We start from the raw sequence: 19,415 nt of genomic DNA, 5'->3' as shown, positions 1-19,415 counted from the left end.
AGATCCTGTATACTCTGAAGTTTAGAAGAATGAGAAGTAGAATTATTGAAATAGAGTCATAGAGGTTTGCAGCATGGAAACAGACCTTTCAGCCCAACTTGTCGATGCCATCCAGTTTTTACCATTAAACTAGTCCCAATTGTCCACATTTGGCCTATAGCCTCTATACCCATCTTACCCATGTAACTGTCTAAATGCTTTTTAGAAGACAAAATTGGACCCCTATCTGCCACCACCTCTGGCAGCTCGCACCTGATACTCACCACCTTCTGTGTGAAAAATTGCCCCTCTGGACCCATTTGTATCTCTTCCCTCTCACCTTAAACCTATGCCCTCTAGTTTTAGTCTCCCCTACCTTAAGGAAAAGATATTGACGATCTAGCTGATCTATGTGTCTCATTATTTTATAGACCTCTATAAGATGACCCCACAGCCTCCTATGCTCCAGGGAAAAACTCCCAATCTTTCCAGCTTCTTCTTAAAACTCAAACCATTAAATCCCAGCAGCATTCTAGTAAATCTTTTCCAGTTTAATATTACCCTTTCTATAATAGAGTGACCAGAATAATACACAGTATTCCAATTGTGGCCTTAACAATGTTTTATTCAACTTCAGAAAGATGTCCCAACTCCTGCATTCAATGTTCTGACCAATGAAACCAAGAATGCCGAATGCCTTCTTCATCACCTAGCCACCTGTGACTCCACTTTCAAGGAGCTTTGAACCAGTACCCCTAGATCACTTTGTTCAATAGCTCTCCCCAATGCCTTACCATTAACTGAGTAAGTCCTGCCATGTTCAATCTACCAAAATGCACCATCACGCATTTATCGAAATTAAACTCCATCTGTCATTCGTCAGCCCACTGGCCCAATTGATCAAGATCCCGTTACAATCCTAAATAACCTTCTTCACTGTCCACTATGCCACCAATCTTGGTGTTATCTGCAAAATTACTAACCATGCCTCCTAAATTCTCATCCAAATCATTAATATAAATGACAAATAACAGTGAACCCAGCATCGATCCCTGAAGCACATTGGTGGTCACAGGCCTCCATTTTGAAAAACAACCCCCTACATCAAGCCAATTTTGTATCCAACTGACAACCTCACACTGGATCCCGTGAGATTTAACCTCATGCAACAACCTACGATGCAGTACCTTGTCAAACGCCTTGTAAAGTCCATGTAGACATTGTCGACTGCATTGTCCTCATCTACATTCTTGGATACCCCTTCAAAAAGACTCAATCAAATTCGTGAAACATGATTTTCCACTCACAAAGGTATGCTGACTGTCCCTAATCAGTCCTTGTCTCTCTCAATACCTGTAGATCATGATTCTCAGAATACCTTCTCACAACTTACCTACTACAAACGTTACACTCACTGGCCTGTAGTTCCTTTACCCTGCAGCTCCTAGACTTTACTTGCAGCTCTTCTTAGACAAAGGCACAACATTTGCCACCTTCCAATCTTCAGACACCTCACTTGTAGCTGTTGATGATTCAAATATCTCTACTAGTGGGCCCACAATTTCCTCCCTAGCCTTCCACAATGTCCTGGGATGCATTTCATCAAATATATATGATTCTGAAGGGGCTTGATAGGGTAGACACAGAGGTTATTTCCTCTGGCTGGGGAAATTTAGAACACAGGGTCACCATTTCAGAATAAAAGACAAGAAATAAGGAGAAATTTCTTCACCCAAAAGGTTGTGAATGCTTTATTGTTGAACATATTTAAAGCTGAGCTAGACAGATTTATGGTCTCTCAGAGAATCAAAGGAACAGGTGGGGAAACTGGAATTAAAGCCAATGATGATCCATGATTGTATTGAATAGCAGAGCAAGCTTGAGGGGCTATATGGTCTAATTCTCCTGTTTGTTTTGTTCTTATGTTCTGGTTTTTGCACTAATTCAGACATTCCCAATTGCTAACATAGTCTGCACACGAGTTCCAAATGACTGTCCTAATGACATAGAAATTTGCAGCGTGACTCTTAAATAAGATGGAAAAATAAGGTAGCAAAAATTGCACCTAACTGTGCTACACTATTTGTATTACCAGATATCCTGTGATATTGTTCACGTTCATATGCTTTTTACAAGAAGAGAAATGCAATGCTCAAAGGTGAAGTTCAGTGGCTCTTTAAAGTTCATAAATTCTAATTATTGTGAAATCAACACTGAAGTCAGAGGTCACTTGCTCTTCAGATCTCCAAGTCAGAACCTGGCACTCTTGCTTTTTTATATATCCAAAATATGTGTCAGGGTTAAAAGTACAACGGTCACAATGTCATTAAGGTGCTTCCATTGCTGAAGACTGCGAAGATTTCAATTGTTTTTTTAATTTTAGTTTTTGAAATGTGACACACTAAGTATGATTACAGTTAATGCAGTGCTGTATTATCAGATAGAATAAATGCATATCATTTTTAACTTTCTATACTTTGAATCAATATTGATGCATTTTCTATTTATGGAAAAGCAGCCTCCTTCCAGGTTTCTGGTAATAGCACGGCTGCAAGAAAAATCAACAAAGGGCAAGTTATTCTTGTAGCAATTGAAAGTCCACATGATATAAACCTTAGGGCCTAGCACAATTAATTCTATATTGCAAGGACATATGGAGTTACTTGCAATTTTTCCCATAGGCACATAACAATTTAATCTCTTATCAGTTAACCCTATCTTTTGGTCTGTCAACTCCAGGGCCTTTTTTAAGGAGATCACTGCTCTGCAACCAAAAGTAGAACTATTTAATTCCTACCTCAGTCTCAGGTTATTTTGCTCACAGCAAGACTTGAGGCATTCAGACAAACTAATAATGGATATTTTTAAATTACATTGAGTTCCAAGAGGCATCTTATATCTGTCATCCTTTTTACAGAATGTCTTTTGTAGTAGCTTACCAACCAATTTGCATATAAGACTGTGTCAGGGGATGGTTGGGGGCGGGGGGGGGGGGGGGGGGGTTCACTATCACCTGTTCAGTGAAACAATTTTCTGGGCTGATATTAAAAAAATCTCTAATTGAACATTCTGAAATGCCAGTTTGGATTACTACTGTTTCTGTAATTAAAAGCAATATAATGCTGATCAGGTTCGATTTAGAAACTGCTAATTTGTTTCTAAAAATAAGGTAGTCTTAGGGCAACAGCCCATGTAAACAACGGTCCTTTAGCGGACTAGAAGGGGGATGTAATAACTGGAAATAAGGAAACGGCTGAGGCATTGAACAGGTATTTTATGTCGGTCTTCACAGTGGAAGACACAAATAACTTGCCGAAAATTGATGACAGGAAGGCAATGACAGGAGAGTACCTAAAAACTTTCATGATCACGGAGGAGGTAGTATTGCGCAAGTTAATGGGGCTAAAGGTAGACAAGTCTCCTGGCCCTGATGGAATGCATCCCAGGGTACTAAAAGAGATGACGGGGGAAATAGCAAATGCACTAGTGGTAATTTATCAAAATTTGCCAGACTCTGGGGTGGTTCCTGCAGATTGGAAAACAGCAAATGTGACGCCACTGTTTAAAAAGGGAGGTAGACAAAAGACCTATAGGCCGGTTAGCTTAACTTCTGTAGCAGGAAAAATGCTTGAATCTATCAGACGCAGCACGGTTTCATTAAAGGGAAGTCGTGTCTGACAAATTTACTGGAGTTCTATGAGGATGTGTCTAGGGCGGTGGATAGAGGAGAGCCGGTGGATGTGGTCTTTCTAGATTTTCAGAAGGCGTTTGACAAAGTACCTCACAAGAGGTTATTGCAGAAGGTCGAGGGACATGGAGTTGGGGGTAGGGCATTAGCGTGGATAGAGGATTGGTTGTCAAATAGGAGGCAGAGAGTGGGGGTCAACGGGTGCTATTCGGATTGGCGGATGGTGACTAGTGGAGTGCCCCAGGGGTCGGTGCTGGGGCCTCAGCTTTTTACCATTTATATAGATGATCTGGAGGAGGGAACCGAGTGTAGGGTGTCGAAATTTGCTGATGACACCAAGATTGGGGGAACGGCAAATTGTGCGGAGGGTGTGGAGAGTCTGCAGAAGGATCTAGATAGGCTGGGCGAATGGGCCAGGAAATGGCAAATGGAATTTAATGTTGGCAAGTGTGAGGTGGTCCACTTTGGTAGGAAGAATGGTAGGAAGGACTATTACTTACGGGGCGAAAAACTGCAGCAGGCGACGGTGCAGAGGGACCTCGGGGTCCTTGTGCATGGGTCACAAAAACCCAGCTTGCAGGTGCAGCAGGTGGTCAGGAAGGCGAATGGGATGCTGGCCTTCATAGCGAGGGGGATTGAATATAAAAGTAGGGAGGTCTTGCTGCAGCTGTATAGGGCATTGGTGAGGCCGCAGCTGGAGTACTGTGTGCAGTTTTGGGTGCCGCACCTGCGCAAAGATATTTTGGCCTTGGAGGGAGTGCAGAGGAGGTTTACTAGGCTGATTCCGGAGTTGAGGGGGTTGAGCTATGAGGAGAGGCTGAATAAACTGGGCTTGTACTCGTTAGAGTTTAGAAGAATGAGGGGAGATCTCATTGAGACGTTTAAGATGATGAATGGGATGGATAGGATAGAGGTGGAGAGACTCTTCCCGCTCAAAAAAGACAGTAGGACTAGGGGGCACAGCCTCAAGATAAAAGGGGGGGCGGTTTAGAACGGAGTTGAGGAGGAACTTCTTCACTCAAAGGGTGGTGAATCTCTGGAATTCTCTGCCCGTTGAAGTGGTGGAGGCTGCCTCACTAAATATTTTTAAGACACGGGTTGATGGGTTTTTGATAAGAGAGGGGATTAAGGGTTATGGGGAGAGAGCGGGAAAGTGGAACTGAGCAGCGACAGATCAGCCATGATCTTATTGAATGGCGGGGCAGGCTCGAAGGGCTAGATGGCCTACTCCTGCTCCTATTTCTTATGTTCTTATGTTCTATCATCAAAGAAGAAATAGCGAGACATCTGAATGTGAATTATCCCATTGGTAAGACACAGCATGGGTTCATGAACGGCAGGTCATGTTTGACTAATCTGGTGGAATTCTTTGAGAACATTACATGCGCAGTGGACAATGGGGAACCTGTGGGTGTATATCTGGATTTCCAGAAAGCATTTGACATAGTGCTCACCAAAGACTGCTGCATAAGATAAAGGTGCACAGTGTTATGGGTAACGTATTAGCATGGATGGAAGATTGGTTAACGAACAGAAAGTAAAGAGTGGGGGTAAATAGGTGTTTTTCTGGTTGGCGATCAGTGACTTCTGGTGTACCTACCAGTGTTAGGACCACAATTGTTTACGATTTACATAGATGATTTGGAGTTGGGGACCAAGTGTAATGTGTCAAAATTCGCAGATAACACTAAGATGAGTGGTACAGCAAAATGTACAGAGGACGCTGGAAGTCTGCAAAGGGATATAGATAGTCTAAGTGAGTGGGCGAGAGTCTGGTAGATGGAGTACAATGTTGGTAAATGTGAGATCATCCATTTTGGTAGGAATAACAGCAAAATGGATTATTCTTTAAATGGTAAAAAATTGCAGCATGCTGCTGTGCAGAGGTACCTGGGTGTCCTTGTGCAGGAATCGCAAAAAGTTGGTTTGCAGGTGCAGCAGGTAATTAAGAAGGCAAATGGAATTTTGTCCTTCATTGCTAGAGGGACGGAGTTTAAAAACAGTGAGGTTTTATTGCAGCTGTATGAGGTGCTGGTGAGGACACACCTGGAGTACTGTGTACAGTTTTGGTCTCCTTACTTGAGAAAGGACATACTGGCACTGGAAGGGGTGCAGAGGAGGTTCACTAGGTTGATTCCGGAGTTGGGAGGGTTGGCTTATGAGAACAGACTGACCCGCCTGAAGCCATGCTCAGTGGAATTCAGACGAATGAGGGGAGATCTTATAGAAACATATAAGATTATGAAAAGAATAGATAAAATAGCAGGGAAGTTGTTTCCACTGACAGGTGAAACCAGGGGCATGGCCTCAAAATAAGGGACAGCAGATTTAGGGCTGAGTTGAGGAAGAACTTCTTCATACAAAGGGTTGAGAGTCTGTGGAATTCCCTGTCCAATGAAGCAGTTGAGGCTACCTCATTGAATATTTTTAAGGCAAGGATAGATAATTTTTTAAACAGTAAACAAATTAAGGGCTATGGTCAGTTGACAGGTAAGTGGAGCTGAGTCCACGAAAAGATCAGCTATGATCTTATTGAATGGCAGAGCAGCTCGAGGGGTCAGGTGACCTACTCCTGCTCCTAGTTCTTATGTTCTTACGTTCATGCTACGATGCATCTTTATCCATGAACTTTGCAAGTTTTCAAAAATGCCATATCACATCTTATGTTGAATGTGTCATTATACAAAATTCAACACAACCATGCTTCTCATTCCTGCTCCAACTCTTCCTCACGATCTCAAAAATAGAAATTCTTCATTTTCCTAAGGCTCCCTTCTTCCTGCAACATTTGATCGGCAAAGCCCAAGCTTGGTATCATTAACCTCTTTATGTGTCACTACATTTTAAAGTCGTCACTCTGTTCTTTTAGGGGGAAATTTCAGGTGGAGTTGTAACAGAATGTACAGAACAGTGGGACCTAGTTCTACTCAGTTCCCATCCTACGTAACATACCTTCCAAATTGTGGCCAGAAGTCGAGGCCTTTGTTGCCTGCCTCACTTACATCTCAGCAGCGTAATGGTGGAATGTCTGCAGGGGTTCCTAGGATCTCCTAGGAATTCTGTCCAGTGTAGCCCTCCCTCCATCCAGTGGTCCAGTTGAGTGTCTACAACAGGGATTGGTAACTTCCAAAATATCTGCCAAATTCCCCAGTGAAAAATAACTTTACTTACCTCATTATATGGCCTACAAGAGTTTAGATCAGCCTCTCTCACAGTAGCTGTTGGCACAGTGAGGCATGCATCTCTGTTGCACCTTAACTATTGGGGTTCACCCATCTTAATTATTCTAATTTGTTTCCATGATCTGAAATGGGATTGTGGAAAAATCAAACCACAGAATCCTCCACTGTGATCCTCACTTATTCTTCCTTCCTGTATCTTTAAACATAAATTGGCCCTCCATTTAAGTACTGCTGCCTCAAGGCATCAGGGACCCAGGTTCGATTCCCAGCTTGGGTCACTGTGAGTGTGGAATTTGCACATTCTCCCCGTGACTGCCTGGGTTTCCTCCAGGTGCTCTGGGTTTCCTCCCACAGTCCAAAGGCGTTTGGGTTAGGTGGATTGGCCATGTTAAATTGCCCCTTAGTCAAAGATCTAGCTAGGGTAAATGCAGGGGGTCACGGGAATAGGTGGGATTTGTGGTCAGTGCAGACTTGATGGGCTGAATGGTCTTCTTCTGCACCGTAGGGATTCTATTCTATGACAAGCTTCTCGTTGAAAACAACAAAATAGAAGAGGATTACTTAATATTATATTTTCCATACATATACATCAATTAAATCAACAGAATCAAGAATATAGAATTTGGAGCACACCTTCTATTTCTTGTTCCACTCGATTTACTCTCATGTTGTTAATATTCTCCAATCTTTTCAATCTCTCTTCTTCCCGCTTCCTTTCAGCTTGGGTTCTAGCCCCAAGATCTTGGAAATCCACCTAAATGTCAATGAGAGAAAAATAAAGTTCAATTTAAGGAATAAAAATTGGTGCACTGAAGCTAAGCATCACATTAAAGGGGTGAAACCACTCTTAGCACAAATATATTAACTTTTCTTTAAAACAGAAAACATCTTTACATAAAAAAAATTTATACCTAAGATCACAGGCTGCATGGTGACACAGTGGTTAGCACTGCTGCCTCACAGCGCCAGGGACCCGGGTTCAATTCCGGCTTCAGTTCACTGCCTGTGTGGAGCTTGCACATTCTGCGTGAGTCTGTTTGGGTTTCCTCCAGGTGCTCCGGTTTCCTCCCACAGTCCAAAGATCTGCTGGCTAGGTTGATTAGCCATGCTAAAATTGACCCTAGCGTCAGGGAGATTAGCAGGGTAAAAATGTGTGGTTACAGGAATAGGGTTTAGGTGGGATTGTGGTCAGTGCAGACTCAATGGGCCGAATGGCCTCCTTCTGCACTATTGGGAGAAGTTTCAGGAAGCTTAAAACACATTTTTTTGGAATTCTCTACCCAAAAAGTTGCAGATACCCAATTGTTGAGCATATTTAAGGCTGAGATTAATAGATGCTTTGATCTCTCAGGCAAACTAAGAGTACGGGAAGTGGCAGGAAAGTAAAGTTGAAGTAGATCATCCCTAAGCCGATTGAATGGTAAAGCAGGTTTGATGGGCTAAATGGTCTACTTCTGCTCCTACTCCTGCTGCTCTTATTACTGTGTGCATAAAGTAACACACAACTGAATGGCCAATCTAAGAGAACAAAGAAGATACTTAACAGCAGTATTGAACAGCGACATCCGCTGAAAATAAAGTTCCTCGGTACAGCCTAACCAAAGAATTACAATTAATGAGAAAATTCAGGGACAGCGCAACAATTTACTAAGTTTGCAGATCAAAGCCAACAACCAATCAACCACAGGATATCAACTTTTACCAGTTTGGAGTCTAAGCTTCAACTTTTAACTGTTTCTGGAGATCTTTTTCTCATAATCCAATCTTTCCTCTCTATGTTGTTTTTGCAACTCAATTTAACAGTGAATTGATTACTCTTTAACTTTTTGTCTTGCCCTCATCAAGACAATTGCAAGAATGCCAAATTTCAATGGGAACAATCTATACTGCATTAGGAAAGGGGTGCTGATACAGTATAAATTGTTCTCTTTGAAATTTGGCATTCATGGACTTGTCCTGATGGGTGCAAGATGAGAAGCTCCGACAACATGTCTATCTTCAGCAATACTCAAGTTCTGTATAACCGAGCAATTATTCACTGTAACTTCACTTATTTCCTGTTGAAGACACCTCTCTGCTCATCAATAAGTTTTCAATTTTATTCGATAAGAAATACACAACCGTTTACCTCACATAGCCCTCAGGTGCACTTCTCCAATGTTCCACTTGCAGCAACTCACCATGAAAAATTCTCTCAGAAATTAAACCGGCAACTAATGGCAGATTGCAAATTCTGATCCAGCGTAAATGAATCTTGTCCAGACTAAAGAATAGACAGATGCAAGTGGTGTCTCAGGGCTTAGTGCTGCATCCAACTTTTGTTCTGGATTTATGCAGCTGATTTTCATTTGGCTTCAGGGAACTCAACCACAAAAATTTGACAATGGAAAAAAAACAAGTTTTGGACAATTACAAGAGAATCATAAAAGTCTTGAGGGTAACATAAGCAGACTGTCAGAATGTACCAGGAGGTGACAGATGTAACATTGACTGGAGTAAGAATATAACATTGATTGGAGTGAAGTAATATGTTTTGGGAGAAAACACATGGAATATGGTGAATAGAAAAACACTAAAAAATAGTCAACACAGGGCCTGAACTTCTACAAAGTGGCAATCAAGAGTGAGACTACCACTCTACATCTACTTCCTCACCTGAAAGTCATCTCGATCCTGTCTCACCCGATAGGCAGAACAAGACAGCACATACCTTATTGAACGCTGCAGAATTGGTCAGAAGGCGGCCATGCCCCTTTTTTTTACTGCACGAGTTACAAGTAAGTTTAAAGGACCAGCCACTTTCAAGACAGAGAGACGGTAGGTTTGTAAAGCAGCAGGGGGTGTGTGTGTGTTGGTGGTGGTGGTGGTGTGTGTGTCGGTGTAAGGGTAGTCCCCTGGGAGTTTAGGCAAAAATCCCATGGGGAGGGATCGGTTTGGATCAGTATAAATAGTTACCCAGAAGTTCGAAACAGTTTTAATTCCAACTTTTTCTGGTAACTATTGACGCAAGGCAGTCAAAATCATCCAAAGTTTACAATTCAAATTGCATTATTGGATGGTTTATAATGCAAGGCAATTGTCCAGCAGATGTTTGAACTTCCTGAGCAGTTGCTTTGGTGGTGGCAGGAAGTGTGGTTTCCCCAGCGCTTCTTTGAGGTGTCCCCCAGTTACACCGCCCTGTAGCTCACAAGTTATAGCCCAAAGATATTAATGGTTGAAAGGCACAATCCCTGGTACTGCATTCCAGGTACATAGAAAAAAGTCTCCAAATCATTTTGGATTTGGAAAATATTGACAGAGTACAAAGATGTAATGACAAGTTTGTACAAAAAACATTAGTTATTCCACAATTTAGAGTACGATATGCAGTTTTGACTGTCCCATTAAAAAAGTTACATTAAATCCAGAATTTCATTGGAAGTAGGAAATTATTTGGATGGACTGGCACTTGGGATCGTTCCAGGAAAGATTAAGGGATTTAATTCAAAAAAAGTGAAAAGGCTGGGGGGGGGGTGGAGGGGTGGAAGAGAGAGAGAGAGAGAGAGAGAAGAGGAGGAGGAGGAGGAGGAGAAGAAATGTGGGGAGAGCAACTATTTCCTCTGCTTGGAGCCATTATGTCATGTAACACAGTATATATCATTCTCCTGCTAAAATGTAGCTGCAGTGCCCTGGAGAATCCCTTTAAGACTATAATGTTTCCTTGCTGTGCATTCCATGGTCATTAGGAAGCTGACTAGAAACACTAAAAGATTATTTCCCACTTCAAATATTTTCTGTTTTAAAAAGTATGGCTTTTTAAAATTTCAAGTGCAGGAGATCTATAGGGAGATATTAATAACGGCACACTGAAACTTGACAAAATTGTTACAAGATTATACTAAGTATTTCACAAAAATGCTGATATGCATAATTTTTAATTTGGAACAGCATTGATGCACATTTTTCTATGTCCCATTTCAAATATATTGAGCATTTAATTCTTTAACGAAATAAAAATGAAACTTTATTTGTTAAAAAAAATCACAAAAATATTCACCTTCTTAACATGTTTTAGGAAATGATAACCCAGAGAGAGTTTCTTGTAAGCCTCGCCGTATTTCTCATGCCATTCCTCTACAGATTTGATTGCCATTTCCTTCAATTTCTGAGCTGCTTCTTTTGGTGGAGGTAGCGGCTGCTCATAATCTGATTCCACTGTTAACTCTAAGAATTCCTGAAAGTTAGAAACAAGCAACGTCCGAAACTGATGTGAACGCACAAATAGTTCGTTTGCTATTTGGAACGCAGACAGACGGATCTCTGCATGTTCTTGGTTTAACTGTGTCATGATTAAGTGGTACACTTGCTTGATGTAATCATCAGATGATCTGTAAAAGTATATATTTTCATAGTTTAGAAACATAGAAATATAGAAACTAGAAGCAGGTGTAGGCCATTCAGCCCATCGGGCCTGTTCTGTCATTCATTATGGTCAACAAATTCAACTTCCAGATTCCCCCCTTCCTCCCATATCCCCTGATCACTTTAGCCCCAGGAGCTATATCTAATTTCTTCTGGAAATCACACAAAGTTTTGGCCTCAATTACTTTCTGTGGTAGTGAATTCCACACATTCAGCATTCTCAGGGTGAAGAAATTTCTTCTCATCTCAGTTATAAAACTATGACCCCTAGTTCTGGATTCCCCCACCAATAGGAACATTGGTCGCGAGTCTCCCAAAAGTGCTGAATTGGCGGGAAAACTGTTCTACTCCCGAGTTCTTTGTCAGTTCAGCTTCTCACCCGAATCTCCGCAGTCAGTGCGCTGCAGAGGTCCCAGTCGTGAATCTCATTAAAATCCCTGGCGGGCGGAACCAGTTTGAGCCGGAATTTGACAGTTCTGGAACTCTGCACATGCACAGTGACCCCGATTTGTCAGACTCCCCATTTACTGGCCAGCTTGATCGCTGCAGTGCTGCCCCTCCAGACCCCCAGCCCCACCCATGGTCCGATGGCAGCTCCCACAACAATTCCCAGGCCAGCCCTGACCCCCCACTCACCCCCAACCCCGAAGCACCCCAGATGCACAGTCCACCTCACACAGCCCCCCACCGGTGGCGATCCCCCTACCCCCCTCACCTCAGCAGGACCCGTCCCAATCACTGCCTTCCCTCCATCCCAGACTGATCCTGTCTGCAGAATGGCAGCAGGACCCTCCCCCAACCTCACCCACAATAGGCCCTGCCACCTTGATGGACAGTGCCAAGGTGCCCCCTGGGCATGGACACTTTGTCCTTTGGGCAGTGCCAAAGGGCACAGGCTGGCACTGCCAGGGTACCCATGCCCAGGGGACACCACAACACCCCTCTCTGCCCCCCAACTGCTGTCCAATCCTCTTGGGAGCCCTGATTGCCCCCTCTTCATTCCGACAGGGTCTCCCGCTAGTTCCCCGAACATAGGGAGCTACTCTAAGCCCCACCGAATGAAGTACTCCTGGCGGGATGGGAGAGTCGATCGGGACCTGCTAAATGTATTTAAAATACATTTTTAAAAGATTCAAATGACTTAGCTGCCTTTCCATCGGCTTCCAGTATGGTCTAACCAGATTCAGGCTTTGGCTGACAAGTGGTAAGTAACATTCACGCACACAAGTGGTAGGCAATGTTTATGTCCAACAAAGGAGAATCTAACCATCTCCCCACATTATTCAATGGCACTTTATTTAAAGAGTGAGAGACTGCAGAACAAGGTACAGAGGGATCTGGTACATGAATCAGGAAATGTCAGAATACAAATAAAGCAAACAATTAGGTGGGCAAATGAAATGCTGTCTCTTATTGCAAAGGGAATTAATATAAAAGCAGAGATGTTTTACTACAGTTGTACAGGGTATTGATGGGAACACATCTAGAATATTGTGTACAGGGGTCACTCATGTAAGATGGAGATAGAGGGGAAAAGAACAATTTTTTCTTTCACCAGATCATTAGTTTTTCAACTCTCCCAGAGAGAAATGGATGCAGGGTCATTTAATATTTTTAAGGTAGAGGTAGGTGGAATCTGAACTAACAAGGGAGTCAAAGGTTATCAATGCAGAATGTAGAGTTGAGGCCACACTGAGAACAACCATGACCTTATTAATGGCGAAGCGGACTCAAGGGACCAAATGGCCCAGTCTTAATTCATATGTTTGTACTACCATCACTGAGTCGTCCACCAAAATCTTGGAACTTATTATTAACCAGAAAACTTAACTGGAGCAGACATGTAAAAACTGTTTAAGTTTATTTATTAGTGTCATAAGTAGGCTTCCATTAATGAAGTTACTGTGAAAATCCCCTAGTCGCCACACTCCAGCACCTGTTTGGGTACATTGAGGGAGAATTTAGCATAGCCAATGCATCTAACCAGTACATCTTTCAAATTGTGGGAAGAAACCAGAGCACCCAGAGGAAACCCATGCAGTCACGGGGAGAATATGCAGACTCCACACAGACAGTGACACAAGCTGGGAATCAACACAGGTCTCTGGTGCTGTGAGGCAGCAATGCTAACGACTGTTCCACTATTCTACAGCGAGTAAATCACCTTCTGACTACCCAAAGTCTGCCAAGCTTGCAGTGTGATGGAATACTGTCCAATTGCCTGGATATATGCAACTCAAACAACACTCAAGGCCCAACCTTATCCAGAACAAAGCAGCCTGTTTGACTGGTACCCCAATGCATCGCCTTAAATATTCAGTCCCTTCCTAGTAGCGTACCTACACTAAACAGACAGCAGAGGTTCCAGAAGGTGGCTCAACACCACCATGATGGGTAGAAAAGGATGGGTAATATATACTGCCCTGGTCAGCAATGCACACATCCCATGAATGAATAAATTATTAATAAACCTCCCCCACCCACCAGCGGTATAATGGCAGCACTGTGGGTCATCCACAAAATGGGCTGCAGCAGGTGACCATATGCTTTTTTAAAGCACCTTCACAGTCCCAACTTCAACCACCTAGGAGGACAAGAAGAATAGACACATAGGAACACCACAACTGCAGGCTTCTCTCCAAGCTTCACACTACCCCTGACTTGGAACCACATCGCTATTGCTGGGTTAAACTCCCTCCCTAACAGAACTGTGGGTGTACCTACACCACATGGACTGCAGTAGTTCAGAAGGTGGTTCCCAAGAAATGTTGGTTGTGACAATGATGGCTGCATTCCAGGGGTGAATAAATTCTGCAAAGATTCCACCAGTATCCAGTCTTAACTCTATCTGAAAGCCAACAGACCTCCCAACAGAAATAACTTCAATAGCTAAGAAAAAACTTTTAGTTTCTCTGGAATCTTCAGCAGGCAACCAGTTGACTTCTGGGGCTCTGCGTATCCAACCCTTCAAGCGCCTCTTGTATTGAATCAATCCCTACACCGCAGAAGGAAGCACTGACCACAATCCCATCCAGGCCCAATTCCCATAAACCCTCATATTTACCCTGTTAATCACCCTCACAATAGGGTTAATTTAGCATGGCCAATCAACCGAACCCACACATCTTTGGACTGCCACTCTTGCATGTGGCAGGATCTGCGGATTGTTCATTAGACTCATCGGCCACATCAGAAATCCTAGAACTGAAGTGAAAGCAAGTCATCCACAAACCCAAAAGACTGCCTTCTCAGGGAAGGCATTCCTCCTTTGCTTGGTCCATCATTCTGACATGATATGCCACATTGTGGGCAGCACAGTGGCACAGTAGTTAGCACTGCTGCCTCACAGCGCCAGGGATTCGGGTTTGATTCCCAGCTTGGATCACTGCCCATGTGGAGTTTGCATGTTCTTGCAATGTCTGCGTGGATTTCCTCCAGTTTTCTCCTACAGTCTGAATGACGTGCTGGATAGGTGCATTGACTCGAACAGGCGCCGAAGTGTAGCAACTCGGGGAATTTCACAGTAACTTCACAGCAGTGTTAATGTAAGCCTTACTTGAGACTAATAAATCAACTTTTAAGTTTAACATTGTCCTCCCTCAGCAAACATTGCAATTTAGCAACTTCATACTTGCAAATTTTCTTTAGCTCTTTCATCTTTTCTGGGTTTAACGCTTGTTGTCCAGAGGTGGTGAGGTCCTCGACCAGCCGAGAAAGCTTCTCATGCTGCTCAGCTTCCATTACTGTAAAGAAAGAATAAAAATATAAACTCAGTGTAACATGCAGATTCTGAATCCATCCAATCCCAAAGCTGTTTTGGTAATTAATTCATTGTACCTTGATTTTTGGAACATAAACCATAAACATTTAATAAACCAATGCCAACAGCTTTTCCTAAGTCTTACACAATAAAGAGTCAATTACCAGGTGGCAGAGATTTAAGAGGTAAGAGGCAAGGTTTAAAGGAGATGTATGAGGCAAGATTTTTACACAGAGGGTGGTGGGTGCCTGAAACTCATTGTCGGGGAAGGTAGTGGAAGCAGATACAATAATGACTTTTAAAGGATGTTATGACAAATACATGAATAGGATGGGAATAGGGGGATATGGTCCCTGGCAGAGTAGGGGGTTTTAGTTAAATATTAAAACAATGGACAAAAGCAAATTACTGTGGATGCTGGAATCTGAAACCAAAAGAGAAAATGTTGGAAAACTTCAGCAGGCCTGGCAGCAACCGTCAGGAGAGAAAAGAGCTGATGTTTCGAGTCCTGATGGCCCTTTGTCAAAGTTTTGGCAAAGAATCATCTGAACTTGGGAATCAAGTAGATAAGGTTGTTAAGAAGGTATACGGTGTCTTGGCGTTTATTGGTAGGGGGATTGAATTTAGGAGTCGCAGCGTCATGTTGCAACTGTACACAACTGTGGTGCGGCTGCACTTGGAGTATTGTGTGCAGTTCTGGTCCCCACATTATAGGAAGGATGTGGAGGCTTTGGAGAGGGTGCAGAGGAGGTTTACCAGGATGTTGCCTGGTATGGAGGGGAGGTCCTATGACGAGAGACTGAGGGATTTGGGGTTGTTTTCACTAGAAAGAAGGCGGCTAAGAGGGGATCTTATTGAAACATATAAGATGATTAGAGGTTTAGATAGGGTGGATAGTGATAGCCTTTTTCCTTGGATGGAGAAAGCTAGCACGAGGGGGCATGGCTTTAAATTAAGGGGGGGTAGTTATAGGACAGATGTCAGGGGTAGGTTCTTTACCCAGAGGGTGGTGAGGGATTGGAATGCCCTGCCTGCTGCAGTTTGGGGGCGTTTAAGAGATCCGTGGATAGGTTTATGGATGAAAAGGGATTGGTTTAGGTTAGAGGGTCATTGTTTTTTAACTGGTCGGCGCAACATTGTGGGCCGAAGGGCCTGTTCTGCGCTGTAATGTTCTATGTTCCATCAGCTATAGTGAGTTAGGTATCACAGGTATGCATTTTGCAGGGTTGACATGAGAAAGCCAGGCCATCGCGGGAGAAGGGGTAGAGATATCACCAGAGAATGAATCACATTGAGCCATGTGCACGCATTTCTTTAGCATGGTGCTGAAGCAAGTGACCAAAGACCTCTATTAACACTGCCATATGCAGAGCCAATGCACCATTATAAGTCTTTCTACTAAAGTTCAGACCAGGAGTGTGACAAAATATTCACCAGTTGCCTGGATGGACACATTTGCAAATTACTCAAGAAGCCAGTCACAAGATAGTCACTTGATAAGGAGTTCAAGAGAAACATTTCTATTCAGTTACTAGTTGTTATGAGTTCTTGATGGAAATAGCATGGATGGATTGGGGGAAGCTAGATTAGTACACGAGGGAGAAAGGAATACAAGGTTATGATGATGGGGAAGATGAAAATGGAAGGAGACTCATGTGAAGCACAAACGTCAGCATAGATCTGTTGGGCCAAATGGACAATTGCTATGCTGTAAATACAGTCTGCTGTATAAGTTAGTTGTTGGGTTCAACGTCCACTCCCTCCCACATCAGCACACTGTGACTGTTGTACATGCATACTACAGGATAAACTGCAGTAAATGATTGAACTTACTTTGATCAAATCTTCTTTCCCTGTGAAGATATCAAGAAGGACAAGAAAAAAAAAAGTGGCATGGGAACACCAACGCTTCCCTCCAAGTTACACACCACCCAGACGAGGACACAAATTACTGTTTCATCATTGTCACTGGAATATTCTGAAATGCTAACTACATCCTCGAAAGAAAAAACAGTTGCTCCACCTCCTTAAGGAACACCAGCTCCTACAAGCTCCCTCCATGTCACACACCATCCTAACTTCAAACTATATCCCTGTTCCTTCACAGTCCCTGGGTCAAAATCCTGGAACTCCCTCTCTAACAGCATTGTGGGTGTACCTACATCACACAGACTGTGGCACTTCAAGGCAGCAACTCACCACCACCTTCTCAAAGGAAGGTATGGGTGGGCAATAAAAATATGAGCCTATAGCCATTAGCACCCACAGATAGAGAATCTGCTGAACTGGTACAACAACAATAATCTCTCTCTCTCAATGTCAGTAAAGCAAAGGAGATAGCCATCAACTTCAGGAAGCGTAGTGGGGGACATGCCCCTGTCTGCATCAACAGGAATGAAGTGGAAATGGTCAAGAGCTTCAAGTTTCTAGGTGTACATATCACCTGGTCCCTCCACACCAATACTACAGTTAAGAAATCCCACCAACGCCTCTACTTTCTCAAGAGGCAAAGGAAATTTGGCATGTTGCTACAGCTCTCACCACTGTCTACAGATGCACCATAGAAAGCATCCTCTCCAGATGTATCACAGCTTAGTATGGACCCTGTTCTGACCAAGACTGCAAGAAACTACAAAGTGTTGTGTGCCCAGTCCATCAGCCTCAAATCCATGACTCTGTCTACGCTTCTTGCTGCCTCGGAAAAGCATCCAGCATAATCAAGGACCCCACATTACCACTGTCTGCCATTGGGAAAAAGATACAAAATTCTGAGATTACATACCAACCGACTCAAGAATAGTTTCTTCCCTGCTGCCATCAGACTTTTGAATGGACCTACCATATACTAAGCTGATCTTTCTCTATACCATAGCTAGGTTCCAAGATGATGCCAGAGTAAGGCAGCATCTTGCAAGCAGTGCCTGGCATGCCCTCTAATTCTACCTTTTACTCTCATTCTAACCTTTTAAAACTGTACTATAACTATTTTAAACTCTGTAACAACGCTTTCCACGATTATAGGAAGTCTCCGCAACACCAGGTTAAAGTTATTTGGAATCACGAGCTTTTGGAGCACTGCTCCTTCATCAGGTGAGTGGGCCACTTAAGGAGTTGAGGCTTCTTACTGTGCCTACCCCAGGCCAATTCCGGCACCTCCACATCATGGGTTCTATGACTGTAACATTACATTCTACACCCTCTCCTCTCTTTCTCTATGAACAGTATGCTTTGTCTGTATAGCATGCAAAAAACAATACTTTTCACAGTATCCTAATAAATGTGACAATAATAAATGAAATCGGAACCAGTAAGAATTTTTAAAGATATTCTACTTGAAACCTACCTCTTTGACTAAGCTTTTGATTACTTGTCCCAACACCTTCTCCTTTGGCTCTTTCTCAATTTCTGTTTGATGGCAGTGCTGAGAAACACCCGGGGACCAATATACCCATTTGAAGTTGATTCATTTAAATCCACAAGCCCCCTTTAACTATCTTGTACATAATGGTTTGAAGAGGCTGAGCGATCAGTAAGAAACCCCCCAGCTGCTGCAACTTAGAGCCCAAGCTGATTGGGACGTTTCAGGCTGTTGATGGCACTATATGAATACAACCTGTTGTTGGGTCGTGCGAGGTGAGCGGAGAGTCATTGGCAATACGCAGCAGTCCAGGCAGCCGCTATCACCTCGGCTACTCTCTCCGCCGACTGTAAACACACTCAGGCCCAGGGCCGGGCCCGGCACACCACAACACCACTTCCGGTCCGAGCCCTGAGTGACAGCCGTGCTGGCCAATCGGAAATGGGTATTCTACCACAGCTGCCAATCAGAGCGGGTCCGGAGTATGCAGGCGGGACTTCCGATCTGGGGATCTCTGACTGACAGCCCATCAAGCCAATCGACATCGGGGACTCCACACCGGCACGAATCAGAGCGGGTCCGGAGTGGAGAGGCGGGATTTCCGGTTCAGGTGCTCTGAATGGCAGCCCAATGGACCAATAGATGTCGGGAATGTCACACCAGCGACCAATAACAGTGGGGTCCACGAGAAGGGTGCGGGACGTCCGGTGGAAGCCGCTCTGGAAGTTTCCAGTTGCCGTTTGGAGATGTTGCTCCTGCCGGTGTCAGCGCCGTGCTTTATGGGTGGATTGAGTCTCGGTCGCCGGTCCTAGAGTGATTCAAAGCGGAATCTGGAGTCAGGCTGGAACTAATGGGCGTTATTGATGGGCCGCCATTTTAAATAGAGGAGAGTCCTGACGGTCCCGAAACCCTAAACCCAACCCGTCCCCGATCCCCCCCCGCACCTGTCCCGCAACTGGATAAAGGCAGCCTACCGTAAACCGGGCCTGGCTTGAACCCATGATCCTGGGCTGCCTAAACCTGATCTGCCATGTAAACTCCTTCTGT

At 43.7% G+C, this 19,415-nt stretch overlaps 1 protein-coding gene across 2 annotated transcripts in view; it reads right to left on the bottom strand.

Annotated features, from left to right (window-relative positions):
* uvssa (UV-stimulated scaffold protein A) overlaps positions 1-18,742 on the bottom strand; it is a 104,004-nt gene extending 85,262 nt beyond the window's left edge. Inside the window, exons 1-4 of one of the 2 annotated variants that reach the window (XM_080200372.1) lie at positions 18,354-18,742; positions 14,882-14,993; positions 10,886-11,216; positions 7,483-7,603 (exon numbers count right to left, since the gene is read on the bottom strand). In XM_080200372.1, coding sequence (XP_080056498.1) covers positions 7,483-7,603; positions 10,886-11,216; positions 14,882-14,991 — 562 coding nt within the window. In that variant the 5' untranslated portion in view covers positions 14,992-14,993; positions 18,354-18,742. The remainder of the gene's footprint in view (positions 1-7,482; positions 7,604-10,885; positions 11,217-14,881; positions 14,994-18,353) is intronic. The other variant, XM_080200463.1, reaches the window with a different exon arrangement.
* Positions 18,743-19,415: the final 673 nt, after the last annotated feature.

Source organism: Carcharhinus amblyrhynchos, chromosome 1 (assembly GCF_965287045.1).
Source record: "Carcharhinus amblyrhynchos chromosome 1, sCarAmb.v2.hapA, whole genome shotgun sequence".
Lineage (NCBI taxonomy): Eukaryota > Metazoa > Chordata > Chondrichthyes > Carcharhiniformes > Carcharhinidae > Carcharhinus > Carcharhinus amblyrhynchos.
The sequence above is the reverse complement of the archived record's forward strand: the minus strand, read 5'-3'. Positions and strand labels throughout refer to the sequence as shown.